The sequence below is a fragment of the Coturnix japonica genome, chromosome 3 (genome assembly GCF_001577835.2).
Source record: "Coturnix japonica isolate 7356 chromosome 3, Coturnix japonica 2.1, whole genome shotgun sequence".
Taxonomy (NCBI): Eukaryota; Metazoa; Chordata; class Aves; order Galliformes; family Phasianidae; genus Coturnix; species Coturnix japonica.
This window is the reverse complement of record NC_029518.1, coordinates 40278724-40293139: the sequence shown is the minus strand read 5'-3', so window position 1 is coordinate 40293139 and position 14416 is coordinate 40278724. Positions and strand designations below refer to the sequence as shown.

At 37.4% G+C, this 14416-nt stretch overlaps 1 protein-coding gene across 1 annotated transcript in view; it reads right to left on the bottom strand.

Annotated features, from left to right (window-relative positions):
- Positions 1-14416, bottom strand: part of PRKN (parkin RBR E3 ubiquitin protein ligase) — a 504333-nt gene that overhangs the window by 334455 nt on the left and 155462 nt on the right. Inside the window, exon 4 of the mRNA XM_032443533.1 lies at positions 9818-9901. Coding sequence (XP_032299424.1) covers positions 9818-9901 — 84 coding nt within the window. The remainder of the gene's footprint in view (positions 1-9817; positions 9902-14416) is intronic.

Here is a 14416-nt window from a genome sequence, read left to right as displayed (position 1 = left end):
CAGGCTGCAGCTTTCCTGAGCACAGGAATCTCACCCTAATGACAAATTCAGAAAATGTGACGCGTTAGCTGTGTGTGGACCAGGTGCAGTTTTTGAAGTCAAACAAAAAAGAAACGTCAGACAGAAGAACTGTTCAAATTTCATTGTTTAAATAATGAAGAAGTCGCCAACCCTGGAGGTTTTCAAGGAACATTTGGATGTTGTGTTGAGGGACATGATTTAGTGAGAATTATTGGCGTGGGGTGGGTGGTTGGACTGGATGATCTTTTAGGTCTTTTCCAACCTTGGTGATTCTATGACCTAACCATACTAACCTTACTAACAATCCTCTACTAAATCATGTCCCTGAGCACCACATCCAAACAGTTTGTAAGCACATCCAGGGATGGTGACTCAACCACCTCCCTGAGGAGCCTATTTCGGTGCTTAACATCCCTTTCTGTAAAGAAGTTTTTTTCCTGTTATCCAACCTAAACTTACCCTGGTACAACTTGAGGCCATTTCCCCTCATCCTGTCACCTGTGAGGAGAACCCAACCCTGCTCTTACTGTAAGCATATTTCAGGTATTGGGAGAGAGCAATAAGGTCTCCCCTCACTCTCCTTTTCTCCAAACTAAACAGCTCCAGTTCCTTCAGTCTGTTCTCATGGGACATATTCTCCAAGCCCTTGACAAGCCTCGCTGTCCTTCTTTGGACCTGCTCCAGCACCTCAATGTCTTTCTGTACTGAGGTGTCCAAAACTGAACACAGTACTCAAGGCCTCACCAATACCGAATACAGAGGCAGGATGACTTCCCTAGTCCTGCTCACAACAACATTCCTGATACAAGCCAGGATGCCACTGGCCTTCTTGGCCACCTGGGCACACTGATGGCTCATATTCAGCTGACTGTCCATCAGTACAGTAGTTGCTTAGCATATATTATAATCAGCATATCATGAACATTAGCCCTGATTTAATCTTCCCCTTAAATCTCTTTTAAAGTAGAATCCAACAGTTCACATTTCTTACTAAGTGTTTCCTATAGAGAAACAACACTTTACTCTGATCTTAATTTCCTCAGGCAATCAGATTTGATTTTTATATGGGAATGTCAGCCACAAAAAGGACTTTAGGAGGCAAGAACACTCAAATACCATATGACATCAGATCCTCAGCCTGTGCCTCCTACAGCACAAAAAGTTGTCTACAATTACAGCTTTGAGTGATTTGTTTCTTTTTCAACCATACCAACAAGCACTTGTGGCAAAGACAGTGATGAAGAATTTTAAAAGTTTACAGCATAAATCTAGAATGTATAAGAAACAAAACTCCCATACTTGAATTATAAATAATTCACAGGTGACATTAAGTTGTGCTATCACCCCCAAAATAATCTCATTGTGAGATTCAGAGATGTCTGCAGAGCTACAAAGTCATATATATCTACGAGAAAATCATTTCTGTAACTAGTTATTTTCTATCAGTACTACAGACATCATAGCCAATTTCATGGTCCCAATTACAACTAAGATATTTATATTTTGTCCATACTGGTGCAGTGGAAATCCAAGACCACAGCCTGAACCAATGGGTGAGCCATGAGAGTGCCTGGAGTGGGGGGTGGGGAGGGAGGCGGTTCTGGAGCCACCCCTTCAGTCTCCATACTTCCCATGCAATTTGAGTCTGGGCAGGTCCCTCTTTCCCCCGTCCTTCTCTCAGGCAGCACGACAGACATGTTTTGTTCTGACATCTTTCCGATGCCTGACTGAACATTCACAACTGTTGGGCACTCCCTGAATGGGCAGTAGTTTTATGAGTGATACAGCCCAGGAACATGGCCCTCTTGTTACTCTCAATGGGAATCAATCAGGTCAGAGAGTCAGATTTCAGCCACCCAGAGGAAATCTACCCTAAAATGCATAGATAAATGAACCTCAGCTCCCACTGTTCTGCTCTGGAAACTTGGTTCTTGTTGGCCCTCACTCCTCAACTAAGGCAGACATGAATGGAATGAAACTAAGCAGCTGACAGCAGTCAACAGCAAGCAGCTGTCACCAGGTAACACAGTGGAAATCTTGTGTACCCATAAAAAGAGAACTGGAACTTCTGAAACTGTTGTCTAGTTCAAAGACGCATGCAGACAGAGCCAAATGCAGAAATGCTGTTCTGTTTGGATAAAGTTCCCTGCGCAGGATGCAAAGCTTGCAGGGGTAACTGAGCCAACCAAGATGAATTTGACTTCACACACAAATGTGTTGCATATACACAAACATGAAATGCAATAACATGCCCATTATGACAACTCTTTTCTCAGACTTTATAATTCTCCATAGGTAGCATAAGTAACTAAAAAGCAAGCACTTGCCAAAAGCTGCTGTACAGTTACCACTGCCCATGCACTTCTTTTTCATTGCTCTTTTCTCAGAACAGGCATTACCTTGATGAACTTCAGGAATGCTCATTAGAAAAGTTCACACAACTGACTAATTTTCCAACATATAGCTGGTGTTTGTATGTTCTGCATACACTGTAGACCTTGGATAAATACACTGCATGAAACAGTTCCTACAGGTAAAAACAGAAAATATATTTGTCCATGAAACATACACCATCAAAAGGTGCAGATCTGTATCATTGTAAAGACGCACCCTTTAATTTCAGATGGAAATTGCACCTTACTATCTGATATGGTGGTACTTTGCTTTCCCCTCTTCACACAGTTACAATGTAAACTTCTCATTTAACTCCTATGGTGCCTTGACCTGCTCCAGAGGAAACGTAATCCATCACTTACAAAATGCTGTCCATGAGATTGAAGTAGTCCTGCAATTAATGGTACACGTAAGTTTCCAGTTACTTTTTTTTTTTTTTTACTGCAACTTTATAGGGGGCTGATATTTTTGTTTGCAAACAGATAGACAAATTATACTGGTGTTTAGTGAGCAGTTACTTCCTACTAGTTATCAGGCTGGCAGCAAAAGTGAGTGGCTTTTCTTTAAAGCAAAGGAAAAAACAAACAAAAACAACCAACCAATGCAACTTGAATGCTCCTGTGTTGACTGTGATGTTACAATGGCAAGGCAGCATCAGAGTGAGATAGAGCTTTAGTACATCAAAAGAATGAAACCTGGTTTCCCTCATTTCCTGTAAGCAGTATGAGCACGTGTCTTCTCAAAACAAGCGCTACCTGCAGTTACTTTGCTCCTATGCCTTCAAGTATTACAGTGGAAAATTCACAATACCCCATACATTCACTGAACTCCTAAAAAGCTACTATGATTTACAGTCTAAAGATCAGCAGATATATTTCTCATACACATAAGATCTCACAAAGACTTGCAAGAACTGCTTTCTTGAATGGTACCATAGCCTGCAGATAATGCACTCATAAAATTCAGGATATGTTTTAAATGATTAATTGTGCTGAAGCAAAGAGAGTACTTGAACTCCAAGCATCCTTGCAGCAATCCAGCTGAAGTATTAAGTATTTCTTATGTCACTATAAGAACTTCAGTAAGCTATTTTTCATGTATATATTCAGTTAATTAATAAATATTCAAATTGACATCCCATTGGGGCAGCTGCTTAAAACACAGAACAATATTAACTACAGCACATTGTGTATTTAAAGCTGGGTGTAAATTTTCAATATTCTCCTGTGCTAAACCATTAAGGCAGAAAACAGAGTCAAAAAGACATCTGTCACGACAATTTATGCTTTCAGGCTTGAAACAATAGAACTTCTGCTTACACGCATCTTTTCTAAGCTACAAATACACATTGTGTACTGCAAACAACCACATTTGACATGTCCTGTATAGCTGTAACACTGAGAAATCAGGCAATTCTGACAGCAGCTATTCAAGAAGCATCCTCACTGGTGTGAAGCAAGAGACACGGTGATCATAATTTGTAGCAGTGTCCCCTGCATGAATTACCCCAGTGAGAAAAACTGTCAGATGATGCTGCTATGTTATTTCTACACAACTATGGATCTTATAAACAGCATGCACTCATTTTCAATTTTATTCTGATTTGTAAAAGTGAGCTTATTCCATAAGCTATATGGACAGAAGCAGAAGACAAATGAAAGAACACACAAACTGATCCTCAATCAGTTATTTGCATGGTCCCTTGGAGACAGCTAGACCAAATGAAAAGTAGATATCGTTAATCAAAACCTCCTACATTCAAATTTTAGAATCTCAGACCAGAACACTGAGCATGCAAACCATAGGTGGGAAACAGATTTCATGCTGAAGTAATTTTCACAGTAGTTTTTAGATCTAACAGAGTGTATCACATACTACGCTAATCCACAAAATGACAGTTATTAACCACTCAATTGCAGCACTCGCTAGATATGAATGAAGAGTGTGCTCCTCCAGATAAATGCTGTCTGACGTTTCTAAGGAGAGACTCCTAGCAAACTGTACTGCACCCTAACAAAATCACTTTCATCCAGTTTACTCAGAGATGACTGGAAGAACAAGTCATATGCTTGAGTGGAAGTCCAAGGTTTCAGTCATCAGTAATGAATTTACAACAGCTGCAGACAATAGCATACTGTTCACATCATATGCAGCATGCAAAAAAACCCACCACACTGTGTAAGCTTTACTGAATCACAAAAGACCATCCTTGAACAAGCCAGAAACGTTGCCATAGTGCATGCAAAAACACATATCAAACATTCTGTATGCAAATTAAAATTTGGGTCTGTTTTCTGAAATAGCATAAGTGCAATGCTAAGATTTGGAATGGATTCTGCTGTACCTTCTTGACTTTGCCAGCTTCAAACTAACAGCACTTAATTCATAGTTTCAATTACTGTTTCTCTGTTCATTTAAGCCTCTGAATGCTTGCAAGTTTTCTAAAACTTTAATAGATCAAACACTTGAACAGTAAAATCACCTCCATGCAATCTGTAGAAATGACTTGTAGAGCAATGTAGAACATAAATAGAATGCCAATAGCACTGTTTTCACAACCAGGCTCAAGACTGTCTTACGGCAATAACATGTGCCAGTAGCAGTCACAGGTCCTCCTACAGGACCTGACCTCCTCTCAGGTATATACACTTTTTGAATGCTTTTTAACTTCCACAATGCATTGTGATAGAGTTCCACTGTCTAATAGCAACAGTAGTTGTTCTGAACATCAGAACAACTGGAAGAAGACATTATAAGGCCAAAGTAAAGAACATTACAAACCTGACATAGCATTGCAGCGTTACTGTTAGGTCTTTATGACAGCTAATACAGAACAGGTACAAAGAAGTTACTCACTGCAAAGCATCAACATGCTTCTTAAGATTTCCTAAAAGAGATAAATATCTGAGAGACTTCAAAGGTGAATTTTCATTTTTCTTTGGCTTGCTGATACCATCTATCTCTCTTTCAGCATAGTCAAGGAAACTAGATGGGCTATGAGCAATACAGGATTTTGCTACATCAAAACTAACAGTGTTCTGTTCATATTCCTTAATGTTGCACCTGGGATGTTGACTATCTTGCAGAATACAAAAATGATCTTTTACAAGACACTTAAGTGCTCATTCAGAAAATCTAGGGGTGTCACAAAAGAAAAGCTGAAAACTTGTTAATCAGAGCTATGAGTCTTAAAAATGATTCCTCTAACAGGACAGATCCTCAACTCCACAGAAAATGCCTCTCAAACACTGAGGCATCGACACTATCTGAAAAGTTTTGAAGAACTATCATCGAAGGAGATGTGAAGTTGTGCTTAGAAGAACTTTTCACTTTCTAAAGGCAATTTCAAAGCAAAATCTGGTATTTGAGAATGATGCAAAGTAATTGTTCACATCAGATGAAGTAAGACACCAGGAAGAAAAAAAAAAAAAAAAGCTCTTGAAAGCATGATTAATGTCCATGTTTTCAAATCAGGCTTTCTGGAATTGAAAGACAGATGCAAAAAATAACAAGCAACAAAGGATTTCTCTTTTCTTTCAGAAGCAGCATTAGCCACTTAAGAAGAACATCAAAGGGCAGAGAATTTGTTTGAAGAAGGCATTGTAATCTTCAAAATATTTTATTTGATCTTGTACAAAACTGTAACACTTCCCTGCATGTAAATAGAATTGATGGTGCCAATACAGGAGATGAGAACTTCCCAAAACCATTCAATGCAGAGTCTAACTGTACAAGTTCCTCTGTGTTTTCCAAAATGTCTATACAATTTCAGCTGACATAAAAGATTAGAAACTCTTATTACTGTGTTGGTGATACAAGAAAACTGAAGAACAGATCCAAGGACTCAGCTTGATTTGTTCTGCATATCTTACGGCCTCAAAAATTATGCACTGGTTAATAAAAAAAATCTCTTTTTTAGAAATACTTCATCAGAAGAGTAACCTGTGCAGTATATAACTAAATGATCTAAACCACGCTCAGTATATTTGCTAACAGTGGGTTTTGGCCCACAAAACATGTCCAATACACCATGAAAATGCTATATTTCTACAGTAGGAAAAAAAAAAAAACCCACAAAAACACATTATTTAAAAAGCAAACAACAAAAACAAAAAACAAAAGCAACAAGGATGGATCTTAATAGTAAAAACCACGTTAAGCTTTCTCTCCAAGATAAATAATTCAGTTTTTCTGTCTTGGTATAGAACCAACTCCACATTATAATTCAGCTTTTTCTTTTCATCAATCATTGATTTTTCTACCGTAAGAAGTGGAGTAACAGATTGTTTTGTTTTGTTTTTTATAAGCAAAAGATTGATGGACTCCAGAATAAGGATATTCGGAGAATATCTATGAAACAACGATCTAATTATAGTTTTCCAAATATGAAACAGGAAAGTTAGAAAAGATTTAAAATAATCTGCAATTACAATACAAAGAACTCCAAAACACATAACGCACCTTCAAATACTAAAAAAGTCAAAAGCCATGTTTCTTCACCATTCACTTGTCCAAAATGAGTACTGGCACTGTTAATTGCTGTTGAGGACATTCATTTAAAGACCTCACACACAGAAACACGCAAAATACTGTAACTTAATTACAATACTTTTGTAGATTACCCTGAACTCTGTGCTATTTTCTTTGTTGCAACTTTTCCCCCTCCTCTTCATTACAGAACACACTGTTGGTTAAGTAAAATAAAACAGCCTTTAGAGATTGTTTTAAGATAATTTTACATGAACAAAAGCATACAAAGTCATAATCTAGGGCAGTATTATATGAGGCAAACTAGGTAATCACAGGCATGTAAGCTTGACATCAGCCCTAGATATATACGGTACTTGATAAATAAAGGAAAAATGTGCAATTAATGTCAAGCAACAATGACTTATAGTAACTAGATACCATCAGAATAACCTGATATTTTTACATGATTACAAGTTTAATGAAATAAATTATCTATACAGGTTTCTCTGTGGCATTTTATACAGAATTGACATTTTGATTAAGAGACTAACACACTAAAATTGATGTCAGATGGATTTAACTGACATGTTTCAAAATATTATTTCCCACACTGATTAATCAAATTGTATTTTCCAAGCTGGTATTGCAGTGATCATCACTTAGCCCTTTGATATGCAAAATAGTTATTAATTTTCTAGAATAAAAAGTAATTAGTTGCTCATAAGCTGTAAAGAAGGCAAAAAAGTCTGGGGAAGAGAAAAATAATGAAATGAACAAGTAACTGAAGAACACACACACACAAAACGCTTGCTCAGTAGAGATAAAAATCACATAATACGCATTTTTAGAACAGCCAAAAAATACACAGTTGCAGCTTAAGAAAAAAGAGCTATACATATAGGAAGAAGCCAGAGTCTTACATACAGGATTCTGCACAGGCTGGCAGTAATTAGAAAGGACTGAGGCTTTCAAAGCGTAACTAGAGGAACAGAAGATGTACAGGAAACATTCTTGTTGACTCTACTAATAAATTTACTGTATTTCCAGCATATATCAGTAAAGTTAAAGTCCCCCATGAGAAGAAAGGTTGGCAATCATGCAGCTTCTGCCAGCTGCTCATATAATGCCTCACCTGTGTTCATTCCGGTTTAGGCAGTCTATAACAGACTTCCACCAGGCAGTCCACCTTTCTGGTCTTTCCCCTGATCCTTACCTATAGAGACTTAACATTCCCAGCCCCAAGCTCAACAACATCAAAACACTAATGTAGAAAGCCATGCCACCATCCATCTTTTCTAGAGTATCCCTTCCGAAGAGCTTACAGACGTCCACTGCAGCACTCCAGTTGTGGGAGCAATCCTACTGTTTTTCCATAATGGCAACTAAGTCACAGTTTGCCTGCTGCACCATCGCTTCCAGCTTCTACTGTTTGTGGCCTGTGTTGCTTGCATTGGTGAAGATGCACTACACCTAAGCCCCTGGTGTCACCCTCACTCATGTTGTCATCATACCTCTGGGCTTCTATCCAGTGTATCTGGTTATAACCACATCCACCTTCATAAATAGTTTAAAGCTCTCTCAATGAGCCCAGTCAGCCCTACAAAAAATGATATAACTCTTAGTGCCATGGTTTTATGAATTTTGGTTATCGGTATTCCACATCACAAAGCACAGTGGGACTTAAAGAGTTAATGTTCCAGTTCCAGTCACCTGTCTGGAAGAGAAGAACCACATTCCCCAGAAGACTGTTCTATGTGCTGTTATCATTTCTGCTCATGGGGAACACATACAAGGCCTTGGTAGGTCACCTGACATCCCTCTTTTCAATCATCAGGCTGTCTCTCTGCTGCTCATCACAACTGCACACCATTAGTGAAAGGGCTTCAGCTTTTTCAGACACTCTCATATTTGATCTACTAGCTTCAGTTCTAATTTTATTGTACTATAGCACGTTATCTTGCATTCTGATGCCATTATTTACTAAATTAGTTTGTTTCTCCTCAGATCGTTGCTGCCATTTTTAATTATTTTAGGGTCCCCTGTTCCCCCTTTCTGAAGGCATGGATTCACAAATTCCTCTGCCCCACCAGTCACAGAACCAGGCCAAACCAGCCTGTAAACTGTAGACAGTTAACAATGACACAAGACTATTATAATTGGCACACAGCACTGGACCTTACTAACACTGTAGACACATTTCCAATGGCCATGACAAATACCATGTTGTTATTAATGCTCTAATGTTTTCTGAACACCGACCTTCTAGCACAAATTCCAGAAAGAAAAAAAGAACCCTTACACTACATATTTTACGGGCAACAACACAGTTTGCAACATTACAAATTTTATTCCCTTTAAAACTCCCCATCACCACCTGCAAAGGATAATGAAGGTGGTCAAAATTTTTTATATTATGTTTAGAAAGCTGTGAGAATCTCAACAGCGATGTTCAAAACATATAACACTGATACAAAACAGAAAATAAACACAGTGCCCCTGCAGCCCAGCAGGCTGCATCCAAAGAAGCGTGGCCAGCATGGCAAGGGAGATGACCCTGTCCTTCAGCTGCGTGCTGGTCAGGCCTCATCAGGAGTACTGTGTCCATTGACTGCATTGACAATATTCCCAAAATAATGAGGTACGCATTGGTGTAAATACTTTATGAGCATTATATTTCACATTTAAGGTAGGCATACTTGAGTATTTAAGTAATCACGTAAAACAACTTCCTCCTTCATCCCAAGCAGCAACCGATGAACTTCATCCTCTTGCTAAAACCTGAAGATGTATTTTATCCAATTCTACACCTCATCTAAAGCACACCCTACATGTCAACTTATGTTAACTTCCACAATTCTAATAAAGGTATAATTAATACAAATTATTATTCTCATAAGCGCCAAAGTAGCTCAAGAAAATGTGACTATCTTACCGCTACATTTCCATTGCACTTTGGGGACCGGCAAACACCTGTTATTCTGTTTGGAATCAGCACATCATCCCAGCAAGATGGGCCCTTCAGAGAAAAAAAATATATATATTAAGCAAATAAAAACCCTCATAAATCAACTCATAAAAATTAGCTTTGTTGCCTCTTTTCCTGTCCCCATGCATTTTAAGAGCTTTATTAATGTTGAAAGAATACAAATGACAATATTCATGAGTAAAGTTCAGCGATTATCATATACAGCCCCCCCATTCTGCATTCAACACTGGAGTCAAACAGGAGGTGTCTTCTCAGCTTAAATAGTGAATGAATCATTCTTTAAAAGCTACAAAGACTCATCTTCTGGTTGGCCTGTAGTTGACTGAAGGCAAAAAGAAAAAGGTCACAAAGGTTGGATACAGAACACACAGGTAGAAATACTTGAGCGTAACAAAAAAGAGGTTAAGTAGATTTTCTCTACTTTGCTGTTTAGGTAACTGCTCAACACTAAGTATACTAGAATATAAAACATAAACTTAACAATTATTGCATCATTCATATTTTACATCTGCAAAATATTATAGATAACAAGAAGATATATCAACAAGAAGATATATTGTGCCCCGGTGGCGCAGTGGTAGGAATCCTGCCTTGCAACACCAGGGCCCGGGGTTCGAATCCCCCTGTGGCACAAGTGGTAGAAGTGCCGCTCTGCTACACAGAGGCTTGAATCCCGGGGGTTGGACTCGATGATCTCTAAGGTCCCTTCCAACCCGCATGAGACTATTACTATTACTATATATCAGATATACATATACATGTATACATATGTATATATAATACATATGCATATACAAATGTATGTATAAGAACATTCAGAAATACCAGCCTATGAGAGATTTTTAAAAAAAAATAACACTAACAGCACTTATTTTAATATTAAATCTCACATCAGTTAAAATTTAATCTGCAGACAATAAGTATTAGCTAAGAAAGTAGATATTAAGAATAAATATACCTATGCATATGGAAAAGAGCAACTACTAAAATATCAATCAAATATGTAATACTCTCAAGAGCATTTTGGACCAAAATGCCATGCGGTATTCCAAAACTTCTTATGTCTTAGAGTGGCAAACGGAAAGATGGAGTTTCTTAACCTTAACTTCCACAGTATTTCATCTTTTCTCCAACAAGAAGTCAAGTTCTCGAGGGACAAATTGATCCAACAGCATCAGCCTAAGAGGCACACATAAAATATCCTGGTTTTATGTCTGAATGTGAGAAGTGTAAAGAACAACAAGAAGTACATTTGTATCACAAATATACACACACACCACCACCTCGACCTCCATCCATGCTTTAATTTCCACATTAGTAGTAACAGCAAATCTCCTTTCCCAGATACGCGCTTAGCACTCTTGACAGCCATATTTTATTATTAGTGAGAATGCAACGTACTTAGAATATTTAGTGTGTTTGAGAATTTTAGTTTTCCACCTTCAGAAACCAGAGAAAAAGACATAAGTCCTTGAAAAGCACTGAACTATGAGTGTTACTGTATCTTCAATGACAGCACTACAAAGTCTCACTGCTATAATTGCACCAAAATAAAATTAGGAATTTTGGTGAGACAAGCACTTTGAAAGGCAGTTTTTTTTTTTGTTGCTCTTTCTCAAGACTCAGAAAAGTCTGTCAAACTGCTGGCCAGTCAATCACTTGAGTTGTTACAATTCTGCATGCACTAGTGCTTGCAATTATTAGTTTACATTAATCATGAACATGCTGTGAGAAGGACAAAGCCTTCTGATTGCAAGATTAAACCAACTGCCCCTCTTGAGCATAATCACAGAGAAAAGCTATGCAAGAATATACCAGAGCAGACATTTTCTGGGGTACAAAATAAGAAATCAAGAAAATAAAGATGTATAAGAAGAACACCAGTCTATCACTGAATTTAGAAAAGATGATATCAAACGCAGTTGAATATTTCCTATCCAAATTGGCATGGGAATTCTCATTCTTTGGGAATGTGGTAGCTGTTCTTTATTTAGTGGTAACACAAGGGGAAAAAAAAAATTAAAAAAATCAGCAAATGGTACATCAGATTTGAACTGATCTCCTACATAGTGTATGAAGGACAGGGATGATGGAGGTGTTTTTTTTTTTTCCACATATGATGGAAATACTGGAAAACCTACATACATTCTGTTGTATATGGTATTGGTGGACTGCAAAACAAACAGTACACTGTGCTCCCAGTATACTTGCCATCCCATAGCCAGTAACTAATTTCATATTTTAGAATCATAAGTGGATTTCAGCTAAAGACTTAACAACAATTAACAACAAGAAAATCTCTGCAAACAGAAGTAGTTTTAGAGATCTCAGACAACAAATTATTCAGCATGAAGTTGCTGACAGTATTGTTGACCTGCGTGGTCAGGAAAAGGTCAAAACTAGAGGTCAGCAATGGAATCCAGTGATTCATCAAAGACTTTGAATCATCATAAGGCTGAAAACTATCCATGTACATAATGCTTTGTGTTTTTCCTGCTTTATATTCTCCCCTTGTGAACAATATGCAGCAGAATATCATTAAAACACATCTTAGTACCTGCTAATACCCTACATGAGAGACATAAATCATGAAAATGTTGAGCAAATGACCCAACAGAGGGACAAGTATTAATTCAAAAAGATCTTTAAAGTAATGTAAGAAATAGTTCTAGGTACTTGAGAGGGTTTAAAGTCAGCATAGCCACTGAAGAGGGTTAAATCTAACGCAAGCTGTGCAAGCACATTTGCAAAATACTGTCTATTAACCTGTCTACATGAGAGTATATGAGGAGTTAACATTTGCATGGTGTCCCCTCTCAGATTCCTTCAGCAGGAATTGAGAAGGTTCCTCAAAATGCAAAGATCACTTGGAAATAAACAAACAAACCAAAACAACAGAAGAACAACTCTTTTGTCATTCCACAGTCATAACTTGGCGTAGATATTCCTTCTGTTAAGTGTCTTCAGTTCCAGTATGAGAGAAAATTCTGGCCCGAAAACATAGCAGCAATTGAGAACCATCTTTATTATTATTATTGGTTTTGGTCAATTGGAAAAAAAAAAACAAAAACCACATGCATAGCTTTATTCACATAAAAACTTAATACTAAAGTACAGTTAGTCACATATCAAGCCTGCACAAGATTGAATCTCCTAGTTTGATTTATACTGTTATCTTAACGATGAAATTTTCCTTGCAGAGCACTCAACTTACTTAGCAAATTGACAGTTTTATGTCAATAGTCATAAGTCATTGGCAATGAAGTAGCTGACAATTTGCTGAGCCACATGAAGTTGTGTAATTAGGAAGACTCCCAGTATGCCAGTCATTTCAAATCAAAGATCAGAGAATAATATACCCATGTGAAAATACAGGTCACTGCAGTGAAGTAATTCATATTATTATTTTATAGATCATTACTTTCCCTTTCTAATTATAGGTATCATTGCTTGGGGAAAAAAAAAAAAGAAAAAAAAAAGCCCATTAAGAAGTTCTGGTTTTTATTGTTTCATATTTTGTTCTAGGACATGATTTTGTAACTGTAATCCCACTGATTTCAACTAAATAACAAGGCTTCATAGAAAGACATTGAGATAAAGGTCTAGAGAATCATTCCTCTATCAGAAATATTTTAAAAGTAGGTACTCTGTTGCCAGTTTCTGTGTAATATGGGCATAAAACTGATAATGAAAACTACAAACGAAATGTCCAAAAGAACCCATTTCCACCAAAAAGGGAAGAAATGAATAAAAATTCAAGTACAACTGCACCTGAGAAAGTGAACTACGAGTATGGTTGTTGACTGGCAGGCATGATAGTGTGCACACCACGCTCATACACACTGGCACCAATGCAGATAATCCACTGCCACCACTGCTCCACCCACTGCCTCACTTTTTTTCCCCCCTCGAAAAGGATTTTAAAGCCTCTTAGCAAAGAGCTAATCTAGAGCATTCCCACTATAGACAACATCCAGTAAAGTCCTCATCTCATCTGTTCACTTCTAAAGTACTCATTCCATGCGGGAGTACCAATGCACTAAGTATGCCAAATATTTTCATGAAAAGAAAAAAAAAAACAAACAAAAATGCTAATGAATTCTAAGACTAAATTTCTCAATTAATGGACACAAGTCTAACACAGAGAGGCCACAAGCAAAAGACAACTTCCTTAAGGTGCTCAAGCAAATTTTTCAGTTATCAAAGTTATATGAAACTGTGAAAATCAAGATTACACACTACAGTACCTGTAGAAAATAGATTGCCATACGGTCCATTTTTGATTTTACAAATCATCACAAACTCTGAAAGACAAAACCTTACCAATTTCAACAATATTTCTAATTCTGAGTACCTATTATCTTTCCTTTGGAATTAAAAAAAAAAAAGCGACAAAACAAACAAACAAACAAAACAAAAAAAAATACAATAACAGATTATGTTAACACCTGGCATTGCCACCTTTGTTATGTTTTTTTCTTGATGATAACATTGTAAACTTCACCTACCCACTACACTACTTACAAGCGAATTATCTTCCAGTGT